Source organism: Euphorbia lathyris, chromosome 1 (genome assembly GCF_963576675.1).
Source record: "Euphorbia lathyris chromosome 1, ddEupLath1.1, whole genome shotgun sequence".
Taxonomy (NCBI): Eukaryota; Viridiplantae; Streptophyta; class Magnoliopsida; order Malpighiales; family Euphorbiaceae; genus Euphorbia; species Euphorbia lathyris.
The window spans coordinates 98,105,968-98,121,015 of NC_088910.1; the positions used below are offsets into that span (position 1 = coordinate 98,105,968).

The window sequence follows — 15,048 nt, forward strand, 5'->3', positions numbered from 1 at the left end:
TAATTAACTCACTACGAGACATTTAACTCCTAATTTTTCACATGATTAGAAGTCTGTTGCAGTCCACGACCTTCCTCTAGGCAGCAAATCTATCTTGTTATGTACGACTATTTAAGAATTATGTTAAAATTTATATTCTAGACCGCAGTACCAGTTTGAAGATTATATCATGTGTATTTTGAAGAATTTAATATTTAAATATGTTGGTAAGATTGATCATACATTTTAAAATTATTACTCTATATTTAAGGCTTGCTACATATTTCGGTAGTCTAAGGTTAGCTGTTCCCTAGCGCTGGTCACGATCTGTGACATGGGTTGGGATAAATTTTCTTTGAGATTTTCTCAACCCTTTTCTATCCGATAAATTTTAGTTGCTCAACCAGTTTGCGTTGAGCATATCAACAAAACCCCCTCTGGAATTCAAGCCAATTTTGCTGGAGCTTGGCACTAGAATTTATTTTGCTTGTATGAACTTTAATTCATCTTTTTTGTTATGTTATTTTCTAATAGAATGATACAAAAAAAAAATGCAAAATAAAGTAATATTGGATAGAAAAGGTTTGATATAAAAATAAGGTATGTTGTGAATCATCAAAGAGTATATGTACATATACATGTTATGTACATATAAAAATGAAAAAAAGCATTGGAAAATAATACAAACATAGAAAATCTCAATTAGCAGGTGGTGAACAACAAGCAAAGAAAGAAAGCCATGTGCTACGCTTCGCTGGAGCTGAAGCTGCCTGAGGCTGTGCAGCCTCTGCCTCTCCCTCTCCCACTCCCACTGACTTTGCCTGCTGTAGCTCTCCATTTTCATTTGCCGGACGCTTCGGCGGTGAATGCAGGTTTCCTGTTGCTCCTCTCATCGAGGTCCCTCCTCCTACTTCCAATCTATTCAATTACACACCATTAGTTTCAATTTTTAGGAATCAAATCAAAAATTCTAATTAATCTACTCAATACTTACAGAGGGAATTGGAATGAATGAGTACTGCTGGAAGAGTTTCGAAAATCATCTCCAGCAACTGAAACGCTCTTTTCAGGTAACGCAATCTTTTCAGGATCCAACGAAACAGATTTTCTGTTAATCGCCGCGGCCGCCGCGGCCGCTGCCAATTCCGGTTGGGGAATCTGCTTTGCATGATCAATCGTGGAATCGGAGTTGTTTTTAGTAACTTCCATGCTCTTTCTTTCGATGTGTTCTGGTGGAATCGGAGGAGTATTAGCGCCAGAAAAAGGATTCGTCGCCTGATCGAATTCAAATTTGGGCATTTCTCCAGATCTATACATCATGAAAACATGATCTTTTGAAAAGCTAGTGTTTCCCATGGTAATACTGAACAATGATTCATTTGAAGCAACGCTCCAATCCATGGGCGTTCCAGCCTTGCTGGTGAACACCGATGCCGGAATCCGATTAGGATCGTAAGCTCCTCCTCCTCCTTGCACTGCCATTTGGCTTGTTATTGCAGACGATGCTTGACTGCTTATACTTGCGTTCTCCTTATGTTTAGTCTCAATTAATTCTGCTGCTTCTGATGCATCATTTCCTTTGCCTTCCTGATCCACTTTTTTCGTTTCCACAACAATTTGATCCTTTTCTATGTCTATTGATTCTGATGATGATGATGAAGACATGCATATCTTGTGTTTTGCTGAATTTGCAATTTCAGTTGAATCTAATTTTGCTTCTATCTTCATCGTCATTTCATTATCCATCCTGCCTCTTTTTTCAATTTTCTATTCAATCTCTGCAAACAAATTTATTTAATTCATTATAATTAGCATTCATATTTTTAACCTTTTCTATGCATATATACAAATTATGTTAATTACATAATCAATCTTTCAAATGTGTTCATGCCAGAAATATATATAATCACAAATTAATATGTCATGTTAAAGACCCAATTAATAAATTTAAAAATAAAACTTACTTGAATTCTGAGAAATAAATGAATGAGAAGAAAGAAAAAGGAGGAGCTGGAAATGTAAATCACCAGAAAGAACAATGGAATGGAGATGGAGAACTGGAGAAAGTTCTCGATCCGTATTCCGATGTTGTGTTTTTTTTAATTGAAATTGTTATTTATACATATTGTTATTATCAAAGTTATGTCCAATATTCATATTCAGTTTAATAAATCGAATTTGTTATTAGAGTGGTTTGAACAGTAATTAAACAAACATAAATCCAAATCACTAAGTGGAAAAAATAGTTATAACAATCAATTTCTTTAGGATTAGTGTTGCTTGTGAACCGTTCATATATATAATATGGTTAATTTCCAATCTGTCACATTTTGGTTATATTGTGCTTAATTACTCTCTGTATCTGTTACTATATAATTATTTTTGGATTAACATATGAATTTAATTTAATTAAAAAAACAGAATTCATTTTTATAAAAGTGAGCAGCTAATTAACTGAATTATAACTAATTCTTTTGGTTTACTTGGAAATTACTATTGAACCCCAAAAAAATGAAAATAGAACATGCAGAAGTAAGTATAATAGAGGATAAGATACCAAAATAATAATATCCCATCCTCATAATATTATCTTTATTGACTATATCTGCTCTAAAAGACAGTGGGCAAAGTTGAAGCTAATGGAGAGAGCCATGAAAAAACACTTCCTAAGACATGAATTCAATAATTTGAAAGGTAAAATACAGCCTTTTTTCCTCTTTTATATAATACATAAAGCTTCTAATTTGAATTATAACTTGAAGTGAGTTGAATTTTGCAGGCGTGAAGATGCCGGAAGAAAAACCATGTCAACCATTTTTGCAGCCAAGTTCAGTAGGAGTTGCTCATCATTTTTCTCACATTCATCTAACACACTGCTCTAATTTCACAGGCCTCAACGTCTACTCTTCATTTGAGGTAAAAAATAACTTAATTTTATAACATGGTTACTCAAATTTTCTGAATCCAATGTCATCTATCACAGAAGCTTATACAACATATATTCATCTTATCATTGTGAAATTTCGTAAATACATAGAATTAACAGGGTTCAAATCTAAAAAACTAATTGAATCAAAAGCTTAAAAGTGATACTTGTATTAATTGGCTGCACCGAATAATATCCCGATAGAACTGTGAGAGCTAGTTTTTGGGAGGGGAATGGGACGCAAGGAAGAAAATCTGATGTCTCCATTTTAGTGTCCACTTCCATGTCCCTCTCACAAAAAGTAGTCTCACTTAATTAAAATAATGTATTTTGTGACCATTTTTTACGAGAGGAACATAAAAGGGGCTACCGAAGACATCAAATTTTCATACAAAAGGGAGAATTTTTACCAAATTTTGGAGGTAGATATTAAACTTCAGGGCAGCTCTAGAGGAGTCAGCCTATGCACCTATTTAGTATTTCCAATTTTTTTATAAAATCTAAATCTATTTTAATTAAGATACAAATTACTGAGATTTCAATGGTTAAAAGTTATCCTCATTCTGTATTTAAATTTAATAGTAAATATTTAGAAAACAATAGTATATATGGCTAAATAGAATCGAAAATCGACAACAACAACCAACATTATGTCTTATAAATAATAGCACAACATGAGCCTCCAAAATCTATTCTCTCTTAACAATAAAGCTTAATACGTCAGGGGACTCTTGAACTTGGCTATAAAGATTGACTGATCCATGAATTTTAAAAGTTTCTCATTAGCCCCTTCAACTTGTTTAAATGTCTTATTGATCCTCTAAAATCACGTGGCAAGACAATGCGAGGTTTGAATTAGTTAAAACATATATCACTTAAGCACTTCTAAGGGCTAATAACCACTTCAGAGGCCTAGGTGTCATTGTGAACAAATTTAAGGGACTAACATGATATTCTTAAAGTTCGAGTGGCAATCGATTTTTCGACCAAGTACGGGGCCATAGATGTATGCAACCTAACAATAATAGGGATAAGTTACAAATTTAGCCATATAGTTATTATGGGAGAGCAGATTTACCCTCTATGTACAAAACAATATATTTTTAAGCTTGACATTTATGAGACGGTGCAATTTCAAACTTCACTAACGAAAGATGAATGATGAGGAATTCCAAGTCTTATGGGGTTGTCAGAATGCTAGAGACGGGAGGGTAGTCAAAACATGAAATTGCACATAAAAAAAACTATTCTTTTATTGATGACGTTTGAAATTACACCGTTTTGTAAACGTTAAGCTTAATGAGGCTAGATCTTTTTTTTTTTTTCGAACAATCACTGTGATAACTTTGTATCTTATCTCATAATAATATAGTTGTTAATTACTTCCATCTCTGCAAAGTGCTCTAAAAGTTAGATTTTTATTTAATTCATTTTGATCCAATGAAAAACAATCAAATTTTATCCGGAATCTCTAAAATACTGAAACCATCTCTCTTGAGTAGACCTGTTCAGTGTTTATGAGCTCGCTTTGGGCTGTGCAGCCTATCCAAACTTGTCTTTCATGGCCTGGTTTTAGATAATACATATCCCAAAGCCACCTATAAAATGATCCGGCCCATACTATATGAATTTTATATAATTTTTTTATTGTTTTTGTTAAGTGTTTATTTATCTTTAATGTTATGGACATAAGTAACAAAGCCTCAATCAAGAGGAGAAGCTTGGGCAATTCAAAATATAAAAAGTAAGTATGGATATGGTATATTATCTGCGTATATCCTATCCGTGGTATCTCCACAGCTGCTTTGTATGTTTGTTTATTTATGATCTATGTTTATGATATTGAATGTTGGCAATAAATTGATTAAGAAATGAATTAAATTTAGAAGGTGAAGAAGGGGGGAAGATTAATGGTAGAAGTTAGCGCAACGAGAAGGAGAAGGATGCTTCACGATAGGACTGAAACATATGTACTAATGGAACCTGGAGAGGATGAGAATTTCGTTTCAGAGGAAGAATTAAAAGCAAAGTTGAAACAATATCTTCTTAATTGGCCAAAGACAACCTTGCCACCTGATCTTGCAAGATTTGAGACAATTGATGATGCTGTTTCTTTCTTAGTAGCTTCTGTCTGTGAACTTGAAATTGATGGAGATGTTGGTTCTGTTCAATGGTATCAAGTTCGTTTGGACTGACTTTCACAATGTATATATAATTCTGTTACTTTAACCACTTTCATTTCAATGTTGCAATTCTAGTTTTATCTCTAAATAGTAGAATTTTACATCCCAGGAAAAATTACTTGTAAAGTGTACAGCAACAGAGAGAAAATTGAAAGGAGTGCAAAAATTTATATTTCAATCTTGAAAGAGACCACCTCTGGACCAACATCTTGAACCTGCTGCCATAAAAACACAACATATGCAACTATAAGCACCAACAACAATACAACAGGACTAAAAAGGCTAAACAATCCGGTTGAAACTCCGAGTTTTGGAGCTATTTTATTAGTCTTTTGAACTTAAACGACGTATTAACTCTTTAAACTTCTTATAAAGATCAATTCATTTCTCAAATATGTTTAAAGCGATACTATTAACTCTTTAAACTTACTTATAGGAATCAATTCACCTCACAAATATGTTTAAAGTAACACCTATTAGTTCAATGAACTTGTTCACAGCGATATATAATTAAACTTGAACAAAACTTGAACTTGTTCAATGAGGGTTAATCATATAGCTCGAAATAAGTTAAGAACTAACTAAACATCTTCAATACTAGGCCTAATCTGGGATGGATCCCAGAGAGCAGATGGGGCTTGAGCACCTATCCCAAAATGCTAAAAAATTTATGAAATCTGTGGGTGAGGCTTTTATTTTATTTTTATCAAAACAATATCAATTTAACCTCCATAAATTACGAAACACACACCGCTGAATCCCGTATCCAACACTGGCCAAATTAAATTAACCAAATAACCAAATAAGAATTCAAAATTTTCACAAATTTTCTTGGGAAAATCTATTGTAAGATGTTTAGTTACCTTGGGGTGATTGATGGAAGGGGGCAATAAAGAAGCAACCTTTCTGTTTCTTGCAAGGATGCCTTTCGTAACAGGGGAAACCATAAGATCAGTTGGGCTTCGATACCTGAACAAGTAATTCAAAGAAAATAAGCAAAATTTTGAACATTAGATTTGGAAAAATGGGGAAGAACACTGTACTGTAGCTACCTTTCAGGGTACTTAAAAGCCTTGGGGACTTGAAGACGATCTGGTGTATTCGTTTTACGAGAATCGCCGCTAGAATTCATGGATTTTGGGTCGTTTTTGTTATCTTGAATCGGGGTTTTGCATTCCATTTCAATCGGAGATTGTTCTTCTGCTTGATTTGCCTCTTTAATCGGCGATTTTTGCAAATTCTCCATTGGAATAAAATGAGTTTAGGTTGAAGAAATGTGGGGATTTGTGGAAACTTTGAGGAGAAAGTAAATGGGGATAGACTTTTAAGAGGGTATCCAACGGTCCAATTTAGGAAATCAGGCCGTTGAAATTCAAAAAAAAAAAAAAAAAAACACAAACAAAAAAATAACGGTCAAATTCAATAGCAGACGAGAAAAAATAATAAGGCAGCCAAAATGGTAGGTCCAAGCCCCGTTTGAGGGCTAGAATTGGATGATGATAAATAATGGCTTAATTCAAAGAAATAATGGCTTAATTCAAAAAAGTTTGATTCTCTTTCTCAAATTTTCAAGTGTTTCATTAGTTCTTTCAATTCATATAAAATGTTCAATGAATTCGCTGAACTTATATAAAATGTAGTCAACTAATCATTCAATTATAAAAAAAATAAGTTAAATATGGAATATATATTATACAAGTCTTAAAAAAAATTAAAATCAAGGTCGATGTATGCGGTTTTAATATTAGAGAAGACAAATTTTACAGTCGAGCAAGTAACAATTTCATTTTTAATATATTATGTAAATTATGCAATAATATTCTAAGACACATGCAACATATCTTTCGCATGCATCTTACTTTTTTACAACTGAATGTGATTCCATGGTAAAAATGGTTCTAAACAATTTTAATTCTTGAATGTTTTCATTTTGAGACCGTCAACACTTATTTTGAGGTATTAATTGAAGTTTAGTGGTAATAATATTAGAAAGTGTAAAGTTGAGTGACTTTTATATTGATCCTCTTTGTTAAAGGCTCTGTTTGGTAAAGAGCGTTTTGGGATAAAAAGAGCGGTTTTGACCAATTTTAGAGGTTTGACCACTGAAACCGCTGATTGGAGTGTTTGGTGGAGAGAGGTTTGGGAGAGAGTTTTGGGATGAAAACGCTAATTTAGAAAAGGCTCTTAAAATGAGCTTTTTCAATTAGCGTTTCGGAATATTAAAATTAATGGACTTCTTTAACCCTAATAGATAGACTCCCTCTTTTCCTGCGCCAAAATTAATGCCCTTATTCGTCTTTTTGCACAAACCGCTATTATCAATCAGCTAATTTTTACCAAACAGGTCTACACAAACAGCTAGTCAAATCAGCTAACATCTAACCGCTAATGTAATCAGCTAATAGCTAATTCCCAAACAGGGCCTAGTGTTTTTTAGATTAAAATTAGATGTTTGAGCCACTTTAGAGGTTTTGACTATTCAAACATCTAATAGTGGTGTTTGGTGAATAGATGATTGAAAAAGCTTATTAGGTCTAAAAAATTAGCTCATTGCTCCATCTCTTTTTATGGACATTTTTACCCTTAATTAATATTCTTTCATCCCAAATAAATGTTTTACCATGTCCTTATTTGTCATTTTACACAAACATCTATTAACAATCGGCTGAGTTTTACCAAACAAGCTCATACAATCCGCTAACCAAAAAAATAATCAGCTAACAACTAATATAGTCAACTATCTGCTAACAACTAACTGCCAAACAGGGCCATTATGTTTTGAAATTTATTTGTCATACCGTGAAAATAAGTAAAATTTACTGACCATGAGTATAATTTGCCCTGATATAGAAGTTGTGCAAAATGCCTTTTGATCAGTTTTTCATTTGGGTTAGTCTACAAAGTATAAATGAAAATACGTCAATATAATTATATTAAATATGCTTACAGAATATATATTTATATAAGGGTAAATTATACTTATGGCCACTGAACTTTATCTATTTTAACATTATTGCTACTAAAATTCAATTCTTAATGGTATGACCACTAATTTTACACTGCTTCGAAGAAATTTTGAGACTTTGCAATTCTTCCTGCATCTAGGACTAGGACAAATAGGTACAACTTTTTCATATAGAGGTTGCTGAAAAACGTTTTAGAATTTCTAAAAAAGCAATTTGTAACCACTTAATTCAAATTGTAACAAACGTAATGTTTATACAGTAAAACCTCTATATAGGAATACTCTATATAGGAATAACCTCTGTTATAAAAAAACTCGGTCCCAACTTGGGCCAGTTATAAATAGGAATAACCTCCTAAACGTTATTTGTTATACACTTTTCAAGTCCCACCTTTAGAAATTATGCCTCCATATAGTAATAATTATATATTTATATGTATATATTAACAATTCAAACTAAATCATAAAATATTAAAAAAAACTATTGAAATTATTTACGAGTTGGAAACCCAAACTACAACTTGAAATTAGAAATATTTAATATTCTCATTGATGTTTATATTTTTCCCATAAAACTCTTTCAATTATCTATATATTGAAAACCTAAACTCTAAATTGAAATTCTAAATATTTAATTTATTCAATTAATGTCTATTGTTATACATTATATATAAACCATGTATGTCTATGATAATCTTAACCAATTTCAAGTGGTATTATTTAAAATTTAAAATTATATGTGTTGAATTTTTTTATTATACCAAACTCTATTTAGTAATAACCTCCCAATTGTTATACAAATAGTTCGGTCCCAAGTGTATTCCTATATAGAGGTTTTACTGTATGTTTTAAATTTCGTAGCAGCAAACAAGTTACAAACGTTTTGAATTCAAAATAATTTGGTGCAAATTTTTAAAAGCAAAAATATAGCGGGTTGAAGAAAAATTGGACCGATCTAAAGAGCCATTTCGAAACAGCATTTGCGTCACCTATATAGTGTGGGTGCGTCCCGAATCCAATGACCAAGGATTTGCACCCCTACATATGAGAGAGTCGTTCATCTAGTTAATTTCTAAAAGCATGTAAAGGGTTCTTATTAATAAACTAGAGAAAACAGTAGGCGGAGGAGGGCTGAGCATGTGAAGGGTTTTTATTAATAAACTATCGTTGTCACTTTGCTACCAATGCCATCTCTTTGTTCCTTTCTTTATTATTTTTTAATTATTTTCCTCATTTCTTGCCTTTTAGTCAGGTTTCCTTAGAGACGAAAGGAGAAAGTTTGTCTACTTTCGTCCTCCTCCTATTTATATTTTAGTTTTTATTTTCTTATTTACATTTTTTATTGGTTTGAAATCTATATTCCTTACCGAAGTTTTTTTTCTTCTATCAGATCTACTTCTGTTAGCTATACTTCTTTCATTTATACTTTGTTCGGTCTTAGCAAGAGCGAAAAATGTGCATCTTATCCGTAGATTTATAAATCTGTGTGGTTGCAAACAAAGAAATGATGAAAAATTGATTGCAGCCGTTTTTAATGGTATTCAACTTATGACAATGATATAATTTATATTTTGTTATTTTATTTGTACATTTTATGGTTTTTAATTGCTCTTTATAATCTTTTTATTCTTTCTGCATGTTGCCTATATTGGTACGAGATTTTATTCCTCTTACTTTCTTATTGTATTTGTACTGTTTCATCTAATGAAATGATACATGTTGTTTATATAAAAAAAATAGGCTTAATAGACACCCAACCCCCTAAACTTGTAACTTTTTTTCACCTGGCCCCCTCAACTTAGGGGACAACCTCTCAACCCCCTCAACTTTCCAAAAACATCACATACAGCTCCTTACACCCCTATGTTCGGTTAAAATATTGACCCATTTAGAAAACACGCTTGACTGTTGACCATACCAATGCCACGTGTCATTTTTTTATTAAATTTTTCCAAGTGATTATTGTATGCGAGGTGTTGTCGATGTTTGTCGTCGCAGCCTTATCGAGGTGCTGAGGTTGGCGGTAGTGGTCGTCGAGGTGAAATCACTTGGAAAATTTTAATAAAAAAGTGACTCATGGCATTGGTTGTTGGTCCCATATAACGTGACAAGGTTAGTTCCAGGGGGGATAAGAACTATTTAAAATTTTGTCCGTTAAGGCTGACTTCTTTTCTTTGAGAAAAGGTTTACACAGCGACGCTAAGTAGTTTTAAGACACAAGCTTAGTCAACTGGTGACTAAGTCTGCTTCTTACCTTGAGTCAGGAGATAGCACTTAAGTCTATTCCTGAACTCAGCTTCTTAGTGCACTCAACTCAGCGTGAGTTCGTTACTTAGTCAGTTTTATAGCAAGCAATATATAAAGGAGTTTAAAGGTTAGAAATATGTTACTCAGCAAACATATCCTGGTTCGGCCTCTCCGCCTACGTCCAGTCCCCGAAACTCGTTCCGAGCTTTTTGAATCCTCTACTGAGCTCTTTAAAGGTAGAGCACGAAACCTTTTACAACAGAAGCTGAGTATACAAGAGTACCTTCCTTTATTCCTCTACTCACTCCTATAACTACCGCTGAGTACTATAACCGATTACTCAGCTTCTCCTTTCTATTCTTCTAGAAATGATAAGTGTTTGTCCTAAACAACAATTGCTAAGACACCTTAGATGAATGAAATCACTCTAGACTTTTACACAATGATTGGAATTGGTGTAAGATTTGCTTTGCCTTTTCTCACAGAACTTCAAGTATGAATTTGGTCAGCGTTTCGACTTGATTGAAGATCTGCATCGAATGAAGCATTTGAGAGGCCTATTTATAGTGACACTTCAAGCACCGGTGATTTCGAATTTCGAAATAACCGTTGGAGGCTAACGGCTTCCTGTCGCTTTCACTCTAGACGTGCTTAGTGTCGTTGGCCAATGAGATTCTTGTACCTTCTGTCTACGGCAGTGCTCAACAGCTTTTCGTCAGATGAACAGAATGTTTCGACATTAATAGTAAAGTCTTGCAGACAGCTTACTGCGTCTTCTGAGCTTTACCCAAAGTAGAAATACTTTGTCTCTAAGTTGGTTCTGTTCTGCCGCTGACTTGTACTTCTTATCGTTTAACTCAGCAGCTTCATCTTGAAGCAATTGATAGAAGGCTTCTCGATCCTTCTCCATGCTGAGTTAGTGCTTTGCTTAAAACGATTGCGTTTTGTCTTCCTGGGCCGTGAGGTCTTGATCTGTTGACTTGGGCTTGACTTCCTCTTTTGGACTTTTAGGCTTTTTATCTTAATGTCTTATAAATCAAATTAACTCAACATTGAACAAACACATTAGTGTGAACAAATCAAAGCATTTAAATTTAATATGTTAGAATATTTTTATCATTCACATAAATAATTTTGTCAAATCAAAATCATGTGGAAAGGTGTTTCAACATTGGTGTGGTCAACAATCAAGCGCGTTTTCTACACGAGTCAATATTTTGACCGAATATATGGGTGTAAGGGGTTGTATGTGATGTTTTTGGAGAGTTGAGGGGGTTGAGAGGTTGTCCCCTAAGTTGAGGGGGTCAGGTGAAAAAAGTTACAAGTTTAGAGAGTTGGGTGTCTATTAAGCAAAAAAAAATAAGAGAAAAGTTTCCTTATTTTCCTATGTGGGATTTGGAAAGGAGAAATCTTTTTGTTCTCTTAAAATCTCATATCTTCTAATTCATCATTTATTCGTTTTGAACGTATAATATACACAGCTCTCATAGCATAGAATATGTTTACGTATTATCAATTTTCAAAATATCATTGTATCCTTTCAACATTGAAGCCAAAATGATGATAAATAGCCTCAAAATGATAAAAGATTAACATATAAAATGTTTTATATATTCAAAATGATAAATGTTTTTTTTGAATCAATGATAAATGTTTTATAAAATGTGTATCGGCAAAAAAAATGAATTACAATTCAAAACTTTGATTTTTTTTAGCTTCGTACTAATAACAAAATTTTCAAAATTTGCCACACCCTCCGTTTTTATTACATGACATTTTGTCTTTCTTAATTTGTTCTGTTTTTTTTATATATTGTTTTCTATAACCAATGCACTTTTAAAAATAATTTTTCATTTTTACCCTTATTTATGATAAGAGATAAGTTTAAATTTAATGCAAATAATCCTAATTAAACTTTGGAAATTAAGAAGAGAGAGAATTATTTAATGCAAATAATCCTAATTAAACTTTGGAAATTAAGAAGAGAGAGAATTTTTTATATAGAGAGTAGAAATTTAGCAGAGAGGTATTAAAAGTAAATTAGTAATTTTAATAATGTAATTAATGTTGATAAATTGAGTAAAGATTCTAATTAATTTTTAAATAAAAAGAACATAGTTTTTTTTAAATGAAAGCTTGAAGGTTGATCCAAAAGAGCTAAAGCATTCTAACTTGGTTAGCACACTTCGAATCAGATGGAGCTGAGCCCAAAATATTATTGAAAGAGGAGATCAGTACAAGCAAAACAAGTAATAAAGGACAAATAAAAAAGTGGAATAAAATAAAAACAAAATAGTGAAATCAAAACTGGAGCATTCCCACCAAGTCATCAGATACAAGTTGAGAACAGAAGGAATGCGAGGAATTCCATGAAAGCAACGAAAAAGTAGTTCGATCGTGGTTAGCTAAGGAATCTGCCACCCTCTTTCCTTCTCTATAAATATGTGAAACAAAAAATTGTCATTTGAGACATAAGGGAAAGGCAAAGCATCCACTGTTGTCGGAAACACCAAGGAACGGCCTTGGATCTTGAAGTTTAACAGATTAACTACAAAGCTTGAATGTGATTCAATCCAAAGCTTCTTCCAGCCTTTATCCCAAGTCATACGAATGGAGTGCATAACACCCTGTAATTCTGCCTCAAAAAGGAGACAGATGTTAAACAACATTGCAAAAGCACCGTGCGGAAAACCTCTGTAGTTTCCAAAAATTCCACCTGCCCCTGCTAAATTATCAGCCACTGATCCATCTGAATTTACTTTGATCCAACGTGGAAGCGGAGGACACCAAATAACTTCCACGCGGGAGGGTGCAGGAGGACGGCGACCAAGTAAAGTGAGCTGCGACAAAACATGGCGATCCTTAACTGAATGAAACATAACTCCCTTGCTTCTGAATTTCACCCCACGACGAGCGCTCCAAAGATCCCGCAAATCCACAGAGATATTTGGTACAATTGAATCAAAGATAGCCTGAATTCTTATCTTCCAGATTATCCAAATTGTGTTTACAAAAGTAGACACCTAGATGTCGAAGAGTTGATGACTGCATTTTTGTGATTGAAAACACGCCAAAAAAGAGTTGAGACTGTCAAAAACTCCAAGTCGCAGACCAAACAAAGAAAAAATTTGAGATTTAGATTGTGAAGGTATAGCTCACGAAAAAATGATCACGACTTTCTGAATTAAGACAACAGAGTTCGCATCGTGAAATTAAAAACAAACCTATTGAACTGATTAAATCATGTGTTGGGAGCTTGTTCAAGATTGCTCTCTAACAGATAAGAGAATGAGATGGTGGCAAGAAGCTTTTCCAGATGAAATTTTTCCAAGACACCTTAGGTTGAACCCCCCGAATCAAATTATAAAGGCTTCTGACCGAAAAAATGCCCTTTTGGCCAGCCTTCCAGAAGCACACATCTTCGGAGTCAAAACCTCTCATGATATCTTCAAAATCACCCCCAAAATCTTCCATCTCACTCGAGAGATTCGACCAGCTAGAACTGCCATAATAATTTAAAACTGAATCACGACTAAGCTCTGTATCATCACAAATATTCAATCGTTCAGCAACCGTTGGGGAGATCCAAGAACCAAACCAAAAATTGAGTTTTGAGTGGACCCCAATCCACCAAGAAGAATTTTACAAGACTAAAGAAAAACAACTTTTGTCAGATGACCAAACCGAAGAGCCGATAGGTGTTGATCGAGGACCTCCAATCTTACTCAGAAAACATTTCTTCAAAATCCCCATTGGAAAATTATCTAAGGAAATCAAATCCCAACAAAAATTTTCCAGCATGACAATGTTCATATTTGAACGTCTTTCACACCGAAACCTCCTTCAGAAATGGGTTTACAACATAAATTCCAAGAGGGAGAGACAAGCTTCTTTTCATTCACCGAGCCCGACCAAAGGAAATTCAAAGTGCATCATTTTAAAAAATTCATCAGGTCAGAAGGCCATTTGTAAATTGAAAAAGAATGCAGAACCGAACTGGAAATCACTAATTTAATCAGAGTGAACCGCCCAGTCATCGAAAGTAACTTCCCTTTCGAGTTATTGAACTTTAAAACAACTCTATCTGTAATTGGTTTCAGCAGCTGTTAGACGAGGTGCCGCGGCCTAATCTCCCGGGCGGACCGGGGGGTGGACAACCTCATGGCGACGTAAGCGGTGATTGGCGCCGAAAGCAACCAATCGTGGAATCAAGCTGCTCGGCAGGACCGGAGCTCGGAGATATGGAAGAGTCGCCACCCACGAATGGGAAAATGAACACTGATCCCTTGCGGGAGACCGGTGTGGGTTCGGGAAACTTAGGTACGAGCCGAGAAGGCTAGCTCCTTTCCGGAGAAAGGCTACTAGGCACCCCGACATCGCCCGGTTATGAACCACCGGCCTCCTACTCAGCATGTTAGGCGATAACGGACTAATCGTATACTTCTTTAAGTTTAAAATTCATTTGAAACCTTTTCTTTCTTTTTTCAGAAACCGTTTTGAGCATATATTTTTGGAAAGCCATATTAGTAAAGAATCACCCATTTATATTATACATACACAGAGAAGGGGGAAGAAAGAAGTGATTTATTTACAACTTTATTTAAATGTCATGCCGTGTGTTTATTCTACACTAACTTATTTCCCCAAAACGAGTTTATTTACATGGTTCGCACCTTAATCACCGTTGGAACGATTTAGGTGCGTTTTAAAACCCCGATTAGTGAAGTTTACTCGAATCGCCGTTGGAA

The 15,048-nt window shown here is 34.1% G+C and overlaps 2 protein-coding genes across 7 annotated transcripts; one reads left to right on the forward strand and one right to left on the reverse strand.

Annotated features, from left to right (window-relative positions):
- The first annotated feature begins 566 nt into the window (after nucleotides 1–566).
- LOC136208339 (protein CHLORORESPIRATORY REDUCTION 7, chloroplastic) lies at nucleotides 567–5,100 on the forward strand. Of its 5 annotated transcripts, none has more exons than XM_065999184.1 (5): nucleotides 567–876; nucleotides 976–1,049; nucleotides 2,601–2,673; nucleotides 2,759–2,895; nucleotides 4,795–5,100. In XM_065999184.1, exons 1-5 carry the CDS (start codon nucleotides 846–848, stop codon nucleotides 5,098–5,100), a joined length of 621 nt encoding a protein of 206 aa, XP_065855256.1. In that variant the 5' UTR covers nucleotides 567–845. The 5 variants fall into 5 exon arrangements, with proteins under 5 accessions (XP_065855256.1, XP_065855238.1, XP_065855246.1 ...); XM_065999166.1 differs by having other exon boundaries at nucleotides 574–876; nucleotides 4,792–5,100; XM_065999174.1 differs by having other exon boundaries at nucleotides 576–876; nucleotides 976–1,431; nucleotides 2,597–2,673; nucleotides 4,792–5,100.
- LOC136208359 (uncharacterized) lies at nucleotides 5,098–6,390 on the reverse strand. Of its 2 annotated transcripts, none has more exons than XM_065999216.1 (3): nucleotides 6,141–6,390; nucleotides 5,952–6,057; nucleotides 5,098–5,303 (listed from the first exon to the last, which is right to left on the reverse strand). In XM_065999216.1, the coding sequence occupies exons 1-3, from the start codon at nucleotides 6,332–6,334 to the stop codon at nucleotides 5,256–5,258; spliced, it is 348 nt and encodes a 115-aa protein (XP_065855288.1). In that variant the 5' UTR covers nucleotides 6,335–6,390; the 3' UTR covers nucleotides 5,098–5,255. The 2 variants fall into 2 exon arrangements, with proteins under 2 accessions (XP_065855288.1, XP_065855278.1); XM_065999206.1 differs by having other exon boundaries at nucleotides 5,098–5,306.
- Between the last annotated feature and the right edge of the window lie 8,658 nt (nucleotides 6,391–15,048).